Genomic DNA, 15,026 nt, shown 5'->3' on the forward strand with positions numbered 1-15,026 from the left:
GTCACCAATTGATGCAGAAGCAGTGGTCACCCCGGTTCCCGACTTAATGTGAAAGTCCAGTCCATTGGGAGACCAGCAGGTGATCATATTGAATGGAGACAAGTCAGCAGCGCGGACACGTCACCAACTGATGCAAAGAGGAGTGCTCAATCCCGGGTCCAGACTTGGAACAGCTAGCACATCCTCAAAGAGACTTATCCGTGACCACCTGATAACCTGTCCACGCAGGAGAGGGGGGCAGAGCAGAAAAGAGAGAAAGCAGATCAACTGGTCTAAAAAGAGGTCTATTTTAAAGGCTAGAGTATACAAATGAGTTTTAAGATGGGACTTAAATGCTTCTGCTGAGGTAGCATCTCTAACTGTTACAGAGAGGGCATTCCAGAGTACTGGGAGCCCGAATAGAAAACACTCTAAAGCCCGCAGATTTTTTTGGGGCTCTGGGAATCTCTAATAAGTTCTTTGAACGCAGATTTCTGGCCGGGACATACACTACCGTTCAAAAGTTTGGGGTCACCCAAACAATTTTGTGGAATAGCCTTCATTTCTAAGAACAAGAATAGACTGTCGAGTTTCAGATGAAAGTTCTCTTTTTCTGGCCATTTTGAGCGCTTAATTGACCCCAAAAATGTGATGCTCCAGAAACTCAATCTGCTCAAAGGAAGGACAGTTTTGTAGCTTCTGTAACGAGCTAAACTGTTTTCAGATGTGTGAACATGATTGCACAAGGGTTTTCTAATCATCAATTAGCCTTCTGAGCCAATGAGCAAACACATTGTACCATTAGAACACTGGAGTGATAGTTGCTGGAAATGGGCCTCTATACACCTATGTAGATATTGCACCAAAAACCAGACATTTGCAGCTAGAATAGTTATTTACCACATTAGCAATGTATAGAGTGTATTTCTTTAAAGTTAAGACTAGTTTAAAGTTATCTTCATTGAAAAGTACAGTGCTTTTTCCTTCAAAAATAAGGACATTTCAATGTGACCCCAAACTTTTGAACGGTAGTGTATGGTACAATACAATCAGTACGATAAGATAGAGGTAGGCCGTTTAGTATTTTATATGTAAGGTTTGTAAGACTGAAAATATAATAACATGTAATACATGTATGTAATAAATTCCAATTATAATTAATTAATGACACATTTAAATACTTTTTTAAAGATTTACCGTAATTTCCGGACTATAATCCGCTACTTTTTCCCCTCGTTCTGGTCCCTGCGGCTTATACAAGGGTGCGGCTTATTTACGGCCTGTTCTTCTCCGACACTGACGAAGAGGATTTCGGTGGTTTTAGTACGCAGGAGGAAGACGATGACACAATGATTAAAGACTGACTTTTCATATACCGGTAGGCTGGTTATTTTGATAACGTACAGGCGAGCACTTTGTATTACTTTGCACCGTTGTATTATTTGTACTCTGCACGAATGCTGTTCGCCATGTCAAAGATGTGAAAGTTTGATTGAATGATTGAAAGATTTACTGTTAATAAATGGGACGCTTTGCGTTCCCAAACAGTCATCTCTGTCCCGACAATCCCCTCCGTGGTAGCAGGAACCCCTATATACTACGGTAATTACACATCAAAACCCTGCGGCTTATAGTCGGGTGCGGCTTTTATATGGAGCAATCTGTATTTTCCCCTAAATTTAGCTGGTGCGGCTTATAGTCCGGAAATTACGGTAATTATTTACAGGGAAGGGATTTATATGGGCCCATTCTTGGGTAGATCTTGCGTGAGAGGAAGGGTGTGGGGGGTGTTGGGGGCAGGGGGGTAGTGTTAATCATTTTGTAATGCAGTTTGATTGATTGATTGAAACTTTTATTAGTAGATTGCACAGTGAAGTACATATTCCGTACAATTGACCACTAAATGGTAACACCCGAATAAGTTTTTCAACTTGTTTAAGTCGGGGTCCACTTAAATTGATTCATGATACAGATTCATGATACAGATATATACTATCAAATATATACTATCATCATAATACAGTCATCACACAAGATAATCATCAGAGTATATACATTTAATTATTCTTAGTCTGCTGAAAATGATGGAAAGCGCCACTCGACATAGCAACTGACGCTGTGGACAAAGTCGGAATTGCCACAAAACACATTTTAAAGGCCTACTGAAAGCCACTACTACCGACCATGCAGTCTGATAGTTTATATATCAATGATGAAATCTTAACATTGCAACACATGCCAATACGGCCGGGTTAACTTATAAAGTGACATTTAAAACTTCCCGGGAAATATCCGGCTGAAACATCGCGGTATGATGACGTATGCGCGTGACGAAGTCCGAGTAACGGAAGTTATGGTACCCCGTAGAATCCTATACAAAAAGCTCTGTTTTCATTTCATAATTACACAGTATTCTGGACATCCTTTGCAATTTTTTTAATGAACAATGAAGGCTGCAAAGAAGACAGTTGTAGGTGGGATCAGTGTATTAGCAGCGGACTACAAGAGGACTTTGTTGGAGCGCTAGCCGCGCTAGCCGCGCTAGCCGCCGACCTCACCTTGACTTCCTACGTCTCCGGGCCGCCAAACGCATCGGGTGAAGCCCTTCGTCCTTCTCCCGATCGCTGGAACGCAGGTGAGCACGGGTGTTGATGAGCAAATGAAGGCTGGCTGGCGTAGGTGGAGAGCTAATGTTTTTAGCATAGCTCTGTGCAGTCCGGTTGCTAAGTTAGCTTCAATGGTGTCGTTAGCACAGCATTGTTAACCTTCGCCAGCCTGGAAAGCATTAACCGTGTATTTACATGTCTACGGTTTAATAGTATTGTTGATTTTCTATCTATCCTTCCAGTCAGGGGTTTATTTTTTTTGTTTCTATATGCAGTTAAAGCAAGATGCTATCACGTTAGCTCGTAGCTAAAGCATTTCGCCGATGTATTGTCGTGGAGATAAAAGGCACTGAATGTCCATTTCGCGTTCTCGACTCTCATTTTCAAGAGGATATAGTATCCGAGGTGGTTTAAAATACAAATCTGTGATCTACAATAGAAAAAGGAGAGTGTGGAATCCAATGAGCCAGCTTGTACCTAAGTTACGGTCAGAGCGAAAAAAGATACGTCCATCGCTGCCTCTCAAGTCATTCACTGTAACGTTCCTCATCTACGAATCTTTCATCCTCGCTCAAATTAATGGGGTAATCATCACTTTCTCGGTCCGAATCTCTCTCGCTCCATTGTAAACAATGGGGAATTGTGCGGAATCCTAGCTCCTGTGACGTCACGCTACTTCCGGTACAGGCAAGGCTTTTTTTTATCAGCGAGCAAAAGTTGCGAACTTTATCGTCGATTTTCTCTACTAAATCCTTTCAGCAAAACTATGGCAATATCGCAAAATGATCAAGTATGACACAGAATGGATCGGCTATTCCCGTTTAAATAAAAAAAAAATCATTTCAGTAGGCCTTTAAGATATTTAACACTCTACTGCCGTCTGGCGACTAAAGTGGATAGCGCAAGACCCAAATTGTTCATGTTTCATGTGTCAGGTAAACCGTGATGAATGGGGACATACTGTATATAATTTTGCCTTATTTGACCCACCATAGAGGGCATGGGATCAGTTCCAAGTCAGGGTCGCGTCAGGAAGGGCATCTGGCATACAAACTACGGCAAAAGCATTCATGCGATTGACTCAGTGTGAACCTGTGTCCGCTGCATTCCACATGGATGTGCTTTTTGCATAAAAGGGCCCCACATTTTGGAAATTTGACACAAAAAAAAAACAACCATAGTAGAGGATGCTGTTTCTTGGGATTTACAATACAGGCCAAAAGTTTGGACACACCTTCTCATTCAATGCGTTTTCTTTGTTTTCATGACTATGTACATTGTAGATTGTATAAATGAACACATGTGGAGTTATGTACTTAACAAAAAAAGGCGAAATAACTGAAAACATGTTTTATATTCTAGTGTCTTCAAAATAGCCACCCTTTGCTCTGATTACTTTTTCGCACACTATTGGCATTCTCTCGATGAGCTTCAAGAGGTAGTCACCTGAAATGGTTTTCACTTCACAGGTGTGCATTGAGAGAATGCCAAGAGTGTGCAAAGCAGTAATCAGAGCAAAGGGTGGCTATTTTTGAAGAAACTAGAATATCAAGTTTCAAGTTCAAGTTTCAAGTTTATTATTATTCTTCGGTCAATCGTCAACAAAATAAACAAACAGTTGTACATTCTTAAATTGAAAATGAAAATGTTGCAGACCGAAAGGGTTTAGGCTGAAGTTGAACACTTATTGCGCCTAACCCTATAAACAATGTCAAGTACAAAATAAACTTCCGAAAATTATTGAATGTCCATTGTACAACATATTATAAATACACATTATACATAACATAAACACAGTTCAATTATATACACAGTAAAGGCATGTGAAATATCCTTGTAGACATGTTAAACCTTTGTACCAATTTATATACTATATACAAACAATTGTACTTCCATTATTATTTATAACCCACATTTAGTATTTGAATTAACATTGATCATAGTATTAACTACTGTGTTGATTCTAGAGTGATATATTTTTTCAAGACATTGGTCTTAAAGTGTTTTTTAAATGTGTGAATAGAACTGGAACATTTTAAGGAATAATCCAAGCTGTTCCACAGTTGAATATAAAACATGTCTTCAGTTATTTCACCTTTTTTTGTTAAGCACATATCTCCACATGTGTTCATTCATAGTTTTGATGCCTTCAGTGACAATCTACAATGCAAATAGTCATGAAAATAAAGAAAACGCATTAAAAGAGAAGGTATGTCTAAACTTTTGGCCTGTACTGTATATATGAAGACTTTGGATGGCTTTGGTTTTTTGTTTGCCTTACAATTAATACTTTTAAAGTTGTAGTCAAACACTTTATTATGACTTTTGCTCAGTACCTTTTATTAGGCAAAGCTCACAAGGTGGAGGTTGCATTTTATATAAAGATGACGACTGGGAGCACTACTTATTTAATGATATAATGGTAATAATCTGTCTGAGGACTTGCATATTACTCACCACTGAATGAAGTGATATCATCATTAGCGGGTTAGACCCTCCCCTGTCCAGACCCACTTGGAGTGGGTCTGGACATCTGTCTGGCGGCGCCAGGACACGTTTGTTCGCGAACACACAGAAAGAAAAGTTGTGCATGTTTATTCATCAGAGTGTGGCTGAGATAATGAGGTGATGTCGCTCGGTGAAGTGTGACGGGGACGGGGTGGAAGGGACAAAAGCGGGCTAATTGAGTGATGCCATTATCGGGGGTTAGCAGCGGGCGCCGATCGATTCTAACGTCTTTGAGCGCGGTGAGCAACTATGTCTTGATAGAGCTTCCATTTGCTTCTGTATGAACTTGCAGCATCCTGCTCGGCTTCATTCAGGATGCAAATTCACTCCTTTTTTTTTTTTTGCTCCACAACTTCCTCGACGTCATCATTCCACGGTGAAGAAAAGCAATGTAGAAAAAAAACAACAGGATGTGGTAGCTTCCTGTTGTCTCCATGTCCTGGCGTCTTGTCACTTGTGACGGTTCGATATCACGGTGGGCATCCGGGAGGCGCAAAGTGGTGACAGACTTCACCTTGTGATTGCGCTGCGTGGACACCTTATTGATTTCTCCCAGTGGGATGGAAGCACACTGTAAAAAGTAAGTGTTCAAAAACAATACAAAAATGAGGGATATTTTATTTGAACTAAGCAAAATTATCTGCCAATAGAACAAGACAATTTGGCTTGTCAAGACTTTCCAAAACAAGTAAAATTAGCTAACCTCAATGAACCCAAAAATACCTTAAAATAAGTATATTCTCACTAATAACAACTGTACTACTATTCGAGTACGTATTTTCTATTGTTTCATTGAAAATAAAACAGCTAAGTCCATTTGGCTGTCATCTGTTTTAATATGAGACACAATTGTTTTTTTTTTTTTTGAAATAAGAAATTATTACTTTAAAAAAGTAGTTTTATTCTTGTGAGTGTTGATGACACAGCTTTGCAACAGTTGATATTCTAGTTTCAAGCATGTTTTACTCAATATAGGTCATCAAATCTCAGCAACAAGCTGTAATATCTTACTGAGATCATTTAGGACCAAAACCCTTAAAACAAGTAAAACACTCTAACATAAAATCTGCTTAGTGAGAAGAATTATCTTATCAGACAGAACATAAGCAAATATCACCCTTATTTGAGATATTTAATCTTACTTAGATTTCAGTTTTTGCAGTGATGTGGTATGCTTCGGATCATTAGCCCTTCCTCCTTCTTACCTGTCAAAAATTCCACAATTTTGCCCTTCTTTCATGTTAACTTGAATCAAAAAACCCAGCAGCAGGGCAGCTTCCCAATAACTTAACACATCCTGTAAAACCCGTAAAGTCAGGCCTTCAAAATAAAAGCATTGATTGGGGCAGGGGTTTGTTTCTCGTATTTCTTGTTCATTTGTGAACACACATACGTACTGAAGTTGCGTAATATAGACAATATATGATATAAATTTGACAGACGATAGAGTTTTTTAATACTTTCTGTATATCGTGATAATGCATGTTTTTTGACACATCCTATTTGGTCACGCAAACTTGGAAGCGACAAGTACAACGAACGTGTGTACAATAGCATTCTTGCTAGTGACTACCGTGCCGCCACAGTGGAAAGCCGCTTCTAAGTCGGTAATCGTCACCTACACGGCGACAAATAAACTCGGCCTGTAAGTACCGTAATCACTGGAGGACAAGGAATAGCCAAACATGCGACGCTACACATTGTAAGAGATATGCTAACTGCTAAGATAGCGTTCTTGAAGGTAAACAGAGGTAGGCGGATCACTACGAATATTGGCAATAACTATATTGTCGATACTACGGTGATTATATTGATATTTGAATTATCAAAAATATTTTGTTGTCTGTGTTACTGTTTACAAATTCAGGAAATAAGTCTCTCTGTGATTACAGCGCCGCTAAAAGTAGTTTGTCTGCATTGGCACTAATATTAACAATATTGCTAATACCTGGTTAATATTCAGGTCAGGAGATGGAGTATTGTTGCTGGTTTTGGGATGGTTTTTTTAGAGGGATTTAAGGGTGACTGCCATTAGCTACATTGTTAGCCACCTTGCACTTAAAAACGGTATTGATGATACCGTGGTATTGCCGTTTCAAAGTCTTCACGATAATGCCGTGACCTGTGATGGTATCAAAGGAAAACTTGGTGAGTGTCGTATTTTTCTCTGCCGCTTTAAAATAGACTACATCGCCCAGAATCCTCTCCACATGTGTTCATTCATAGTTTTGATGCCTTCAGTGACAAACTACAATGTAAATAGTCTTGACTATAAAGAAAACCCATTGAATGAGAAGGTGTGTCCAAACCGTTGGCCTGTACTGTATATATATATATATATATATATATATATATATATATATATATATATATATATATATATATATATATATATATATATATATATATATATATATATATATATATATATATATGTGTGTGTATGTATGTATGTATATGTATATATATATGTATATATATATACTGTATATATACACTACCGTTCAAAAGTTTGGGGTCACATTTAAATGTCCTTATTTTTGAAGGAAAAGCACTGTACTTTTCAATGAAGATAACTTTAAACTAGTCTTAACTTTAAAGAAAAACACTCTATACATTGCTAATGTGGTAAATGACTATTCTAGCTGCAAATGTCTGGTTTTTGGTGCAATATCTACATGGGTGTATAGAGGCCCATTTCCAGCAACTATCACTCCAGTGTTCTAATGGTACAATGTGTTTGCTCATTGGCTCAGAAGGCTAATTGATGATTAGAAAACCCTTGTGCAATCATGTTCACACATCTGAAAACAGTTTAGCTCGTTACAGAAGCTACAAAACTGACCTTCCTTTGAGCAGATTGAGTTTCTGGAGCATCACATTTGTGGGGTCAATTAAACGCTCAAAATGGCCAGAAAAAGAGAACTTTCATCTGAAACTCGACAGTCTATTCTTGTTCTTAGAAATGAAGGCTATTCCACAAAATTGTTAGGGTGACCCCAAACTTTTGAACGGTAGTGTATATATATACTGTATATGAATATATATATATATATATATATATATATATATATATATATATATATATATATATATATATATATATATATATATATATATATATATATATATATATATATATATATATATACACAGTATATATACACAGTATATGAATATATATATATACATATTTATATATACTGTATATACATGTGTATATATATATATATATATTCATGTGTGTATATATATATATTTATATATACTGTATATATATATATATATATATATATATATATATATATATATATATATATATATATATATATATATATATATATATATATATATATATATATATATATATATATATATATATGTGTGTGTGTGTGTATGTGTATAAATATAATTTTAGACACGTGCTTGTCACTTCCCCAACGGTGCGTACCAAACATTGCTGTAATTCAACTAAAACACCGTAAAGTTACAATTGGTGTCTTGTAGCGTGCACGGAGCTGTGGGAGAAATTTCAAGTCAGTCCGTTCTATCAGCTATAATAATAGCACCCCCCTGTGGTGTATTTGTCAGAAAAATAATAGCGCAGGCAACACAGTAGGGGTGCGTGTTTTGACAAATGTTCAGCCCTCTTGTGTGCTGCGTGCGATTTAGCGGTGGAAGAGTAAGCGTCCACAAACAAATACATCCAGTCCCCATGTGGCGCTCCTATCTATTGTATGTACAACATCTGTCCATGTTTTTTAATGATAGCTGCACACATTCCACAATAACATAAACTGTATATATTTGTTGTCTTTTGGTGGACCGCCAGCGCTTTGCAGATGAACTCCCCCAACTCAACATTTCCTTGCTAATCTTCCGACCACGCGGGAGGAAAAATACGAAGTCCACAAGTCAGCGGCCGATTCGTTTTGTTTGATCCGACTTGCGAAACGACCGCGTCGCCTCCTCCGCCTGGCGGCGTAATAAAGACTAATGTGTTTGCCGACGTCCTCGCACGCTCATTAGTGTGATTAATTGCCTCCTTGTGTTCGGTAAACAGTTTTAGCCGTATTCCAATTTATTCAAGGGAAAATTAACCGATCATAATTAAACGCTCTCGTCTTTTTCCCGCTCACCTCTTTCCCCCTTCCTGACCGGGGTCTCGTCTCACAAGAGGATTAATTTGCCGCGGTTGATTGGGAAGCGTCATGTTTTTCCTCATGGGTCCATTTATAGAAGGGAGGCTTTTTCTTACAGCTCGACCCCTTCCAAGCCTGTCTGTCATTCACGCAATGTCACTTTTTACAGCGTGGAGGCCATAAAACGTGTAAAAGCAGCGAAGATTGGATGGGTGTTGTGGCTTCGCAGCTCCAAACGTAACCTCTCACCTCGCTTTCTCTTCCCCAGAGCACCTCAAGGCGGCCCTGGAGGAGTACATGGGCCACCTTCCCAAAGTCCGCATCCTGAGGACCAAGAAGAGGGAGGGTCTGATCAGGACTCGGCTGCTGGGGGCCGCCGCCGCCAAGGGGGAGGTCATCACTTTCCTGGACTCGCACTGCGAGGCTAATGCCAACTGGCTGCCGCCGCTGCTCGGTGAGTGGCTCATACCACAACTCTGTTCTTCTCAAATAGTGGAGAGGCCCCCCTGGGGGGGGACACGTGTGACCTCGAGGAACATGCTTTGTCAGTATCATGCTTTAAAGGCCTACTGAAATGAATTTTTTTTATTTAAACGGGGATAGCAGATCTATTCTATGTGTCATACTTGATCATTTCGCGATATTGCCATATTTTTGCTGAAAGGATTTAGTATAGAACAACGACGATAAAGATTGCAACTTTTGGTATCTGATAAAAAAAAGGCTTGCCCCTACCGGAAGTAGCGTGACGTAGTCAGTTGAACATATACGCAAAGTTCCCTATTGTTTACAATGATGGCCGCATGAAGTGAGAGAGATTCGGACCGAGAAAGCGACAATTTCCCCATTAATTTGAGCGAGGATGAAAGATTTGTGGATGAGTAAAGTGCAAGTGAAGGACTAGTGGGGAGTTGAAGCTATTCAGATAGGGAAGATGCTGTGAGAGCCGGGGGTGACCTGATATTCAGCTGGGAATGACTACAACAGTAAATAAACACAAGACATATATATACTCTATTAGCCACAACACAACCAGGCTTATATTTAATATGCCACAAATTAATCCTGCATAAAAACACCTGCGTGTTTGTTACGCTAGCTCCTAGCTCCTCTGCTAGCTCCTAGCTCCATAGAACACGCCAATACAATTCAAACACCTGATCAACACACACAATCACTCAGCCCAAAAGACCGTTCACCTAACCCAAGGTTCATAAAGCTTATATATTTAAAAAAAGTTACGTACATACGCAAAAAAAAGTTGCGCACATACGGTCAAGCGATCAAATGTTTAGAAGCCAAAGCTGCATACTCACAGTAGCACGTCTGCGTCTTTGTCATCCAAATCAAAGTAATCCTGGTAAGAGTCTGTGTTGTCCCAGTTCTCTACAGGCGTCTGTGTATCGAAGTCAAAAGTCCTCCTGGTTAGAGTCTCTGTTATCCGAGTTCTTCCATCTTGACTGCATCTTTCGGGAATGTAAACAAAGAAGCGCCGGCTGTGTACTGTTGTTGCTGACTACGTTCGAAAAATACGTCCATTTCGCACCGACAACTTTCTTCTTTGCTTGCTCAGCTTCCTTCTCCATAATGCAATGAACATGATTGCAACAGATTCACGAACACAAATGTCCAGAATACTGTGGAATTATGAAATGAAAACGGAGCTTTTTCGTATTGGCTTCAATGTGGAAGGCATACCCGTGTTCGCCGGGCTACGTCACGCGCATACGTCATCCTCAGAGGCGTTTCGAACCGGAAGTTTAGCGGCAAATTTAAAATGTCACTTTATAAGTTAACCCGGCCGTATTGGCATGTGTTATAATGTTAAGATTTCATCATTGATATATAAACTATCAGACTGCGTGGTCGGTAGTAGTGGGTTTCAGTAGGCCTTTAAACCCCATTTCGAAAAGCTGTGCACTACAAAATGTGCTCATTGTAGCCATTAATCCTGACTTCCTCATTTGGATTAAAAACATACTCAGCACATTCATTTTTGTTTTGTAGGTTAAAGTTTATATCAATCAATCAATCAATTACAGTTTATTTATATAGCCCTAAATCACAAGTGTCTCAAAGGGCTGCACAAGCCACAACGACATCCTCGGCTCAGATCCCACATCAGGGCAAGAAAAAACACAACCCAATGGGATACAATGAGAAACCTTGGAGGGGACCGCAGATGTGGGCACCCCCCCCAACCCCTGGGCGACCGGTGCAATGGACGTCAAGTGGATCTAGTTAATAGTGTGAGAGTCCAGTCCATAGTGGGGCCAGCAGGGGGTCATCTTGAGCGGAGACAGGTCAGCAGTGCAGAGACGTCCCCAACTGATGCACAGATGAGTGGTCCACCCCGGGTCCCGACTTTGAACAGCTAGCACTCGTCTGTGGTCACCTAATAACCTCTCCACGCGAGGGGGGCAAAGCAGAAAAGAGACGGCAGATCAACTGGTCTAAAAGGGGGGTCTATTTAAAGGCTAGCGTATACAAATTAGTTTTAAGATGGGACTTAAATGCTTCTACTGAAGTAGCATCTCTAACTGTTACCGGTAGGGCATTCCAAAGTACTGGAGCCCGAATAGAAAACGCTCTATAGCCCGCAGACTTTTATATATTGTGCTCCTGAGTTAATGTTGCTGATCAATTTGTATTTGTTATTATTTAATGAGTTTATTTAATTTTATTTTTTGGTACCAATTGGCTTTTTTTTAAATTTAAAAATGATTTAATTATTTTTTCCATTTCAAGCAAATTGGTGCACTTTAAATCTTTTCTGTTACAAACTAAAAACAATGATAATAAAATTATTATTTGTTGTAAGGTGATCCATATTTCCTTCTTTATTTATTTATTTTTTCGTAAGTGTGATAAAATGCACGGGAGCACAACATTTTCAAGGTTTTCGTGCCCTTTAAAAAATGACGGACTTCTGTTTGGCTTTGGGCTACTGTCTGCCAGTGTATTGTACACCTGTGCAAGAAGTGGACATTAAAATGTTAAAATTTAACATGGGAAAACCCTCTTAGGAAAATCATGTGTAATGGAGTAATAATGTGGCCAAAATACAGCAAAAATTTACTGAAAGGAAAAAAAAAAGTCAGCCTTTGTTCCCTGAGTGTTGATCCAATATAGTAATGCTTCCTAAGGCTGAGCTCATCAGCGGCCATGACATTGAACAACGTGATATGATTGGTTTGTCTCATTTAGTGGCCAATACAATTTTCTTCAGCTAAACTCAAACAAAACTGAGATCATTGTCTTTGGCCCACAGAAGCAAAGAGAAACTATTGTTAGTCACCTTGAGACTGAAACCTAATAATCAGGTCAGAATTCTAGGGGTAAAAATGGACTCAGACTTGAATTTTAACAGCCACATTGTTTGAAGAACATCAACTGCTTTTTACCAACTAAAACATTGCCAAAATCAGAGGAATAATGTCTAAATCAGGCTTAAAAAGACTGATCCATGCTTTTGTCTCCAGCAAGTTAGACTACTGTATTAGCATTCTCACTGGGCTCTCTAAACGAGCTGTAAAGCAGCCGCAGTACATCCAGAATGCTGCTGCTCGAGTCCTCACTAGAACCAGGAAATACAACCGTGTTAGTCCAGTGCTTAGGTCACTGCACTGGCTTCTTGTTGCTCAGAGAACAGACTTTAAAACAGCTCTCCTTGTGTACAAGTATTATCTGACAAGTTAGAGACATATGAATCATCTGGAGCTCTGAGAACCTCAGGGAGGGAGTGGTCTCCTGCTGGTGCCCAGAGTCAGGACCAAACATGGTGAGGCTGCGTTTCAATTTTATGCTCCTAAAATTTGGAAGTCTTCTTGAAGATGTGAGACGGGCCTCAACGTTGGCAATGTTCAAATGCAGCCTGAAAACACTTGTATTTAATTGTGCATATGACAACTGAAAGTGTTTTATCTACAACATCTGCTGGATTTGAATGAATTATGATTGTATTTTCTCATTTGAATGTGTATTATTTTTCCTTCATTTAATTTTCTGTCAAGCAAATCCCTTGTGTACTAATTGCAGACAAGACATTACAACAGTAATATTTATATTTTTAGTTAATTTAGCCATTTTGTTCTTGGAAAATGCTTAATGTAGGCCCATAATACATATAAATATGACTAACAAAATCTGCATTAGAGTTAAGCTGCAAACTTCGAAGTACGATGTGGAGCGCATCTTTTGTTTACTGTTACACAATTTCCCCCGGTATTCAAAAATCGATTTGGTTATCGTACGACCAAATATTGTGCCTAAAAAATTAAGCCGCGGAATCGAATGTCCAACCAGAGATCCCCACGTGTTGGTTACTCAATATCTGGACTTTTTTTTTTTTTTACTGAGTACAATTGCAAAATAAGCCATCAAGAGGGCCAAAGCAGCACTTTGATAAAGAAGGTGACAAGCACTGTTGAATTTATTACAGGAAAGTACAAATTTGAAGTCCGCATGGCTCATCTCTGTCTTCATCAAAGGGAAAAGTCATGTGAAATGTTCATTTATTAGTTCAATTCGTCATTTTGTACATGGATTACAAACGGATTACAAATAAAAACCCAGGTACCATTGGTATTGTGGTATGATTTCAAAATGTGCACCGTTTTAAATGGGAACTGCGTTGTTTTAGGAATTTGGCATATCATTCACAATCCTTATGTAAGACATAAACAACATACTGGTATTTTTCTTTTTTTATGCATTCTAACTAACCAATAGCAAGAGTCAGCTAACAATAGCAAGAGTCAGCTAACAATTGAGGTAATGGGAGTCACTATATTCCAACTATAAAGCACACTAAAAACATACAGTTGTATATGTGTACAGCTCCACTAATGGACATTGGAGTGTTACTTTCAAAGGCAAAATTAAAGTATTGCTAGAAACATAATTTTATATGGGACTTTATTGTATTATATGTATAGTACATGTTCCAAAAAGAAAACAAAATAAAACACAGTATATTTAAATATACTAAATGTAAAAAAGGGAATAAATATTCAAAATAATCTAGTTTGGTTACGCCATCATGAGCGCAACACAAGGTTGTAAAAGTTTCAACTAAAAATCTAAATAAGATGTCAAAAGCAAACTGAAATCAAATACACACAGCTTAAAGATTGATCAATACCTATTTATGATGATTTATCAAAATATAAAAGAAATATACCTGAACAGAACGCTCATGATGGTTACACCAAAAAGTAACGCTATGAATCGCGTTTTTCCAAGTTTTTGGGGCATTTTTATGCTATTTCCAAGCATCTCCTTTTTATTATCATTGATTTTAAATGGTCAAACTAATGCATTTTATATATGCATGCCCTAGTAAACAAAAATAAAAGTCATATTTATTTTGATTGTTACATTTTGAAGTACATTTGTGCAGGTGGGTGCGAATGTACCCATTACCAGAGCTGTACACATATACATGTTGTAATTATATATGTAATGTAGTAACAGGCACATTCACAATAAGATGTATTGCTCAATTTAAGCATATTGTGGTGTAATAAGTTCACAGACGTGTCACAATGTTCACTTTTCCCTTCAACAACAACAACAAAAACAACACTACTAATCACGGCAGACTGCATGAGAGACAACACTGGCTATTTTGGGATGAATGATGATCCAGAACCTTATATTTTTCAGCCTGAATTAAAGGAGGATGAGCTACATGTTTAAGAAGCTGAGCACGAAACAGATCCATCTTTAGTGAAACACTAAGCATAATGTAGCAGTATTGCTAAGTGCTAACAAAAAATACAAACTTAAT

General features: G+C 38.5%; 1 protein-coding gene across 6 annotated transcripts in view; it reads left to right on the plus strand.

Annotated features, from left to right (window-relative positions):
* Nucleotides 1-15,026, plus strand: part of LOC133651019 (polypeptide N-acetylgalactosaminyltransferase 10-like) — a 264,230-nt gene that overhangs the window by 211,260 nt on the left and 37,944 nt on the right. For all 6 annotated transcript variants that reach the window (XM_062048880.1, XM_062048881.1, XM_062048884.1 and 3 more), the window contains one exon: nt 9,504-9,689. In XM_062048880.1, the coding sequence (XP_061904864.1) occupies nt 9,504-9,689 (186 nt within the window). The remainder of the gene's footprint in view (nt 1-9,503; nt 9,690-15,026) is intronic.

The sequence above is a fragment of the Entelurus aequoreus genome, linkage group LG05 (genome assembly GCF_033978785.1).
Source record: "Entelurus aequoreus isolate RoL-2023_Sb linkage group LG05, RoL_Eaeq_v1.1, whole genome shotgun sequence".
Lineage (NCBI taxonomy): Eukaryota > Metazoa > Chordata > Actinopteri > Syngnathiformes > Syngnathidae > Entelurus > Entelurus aequoreus.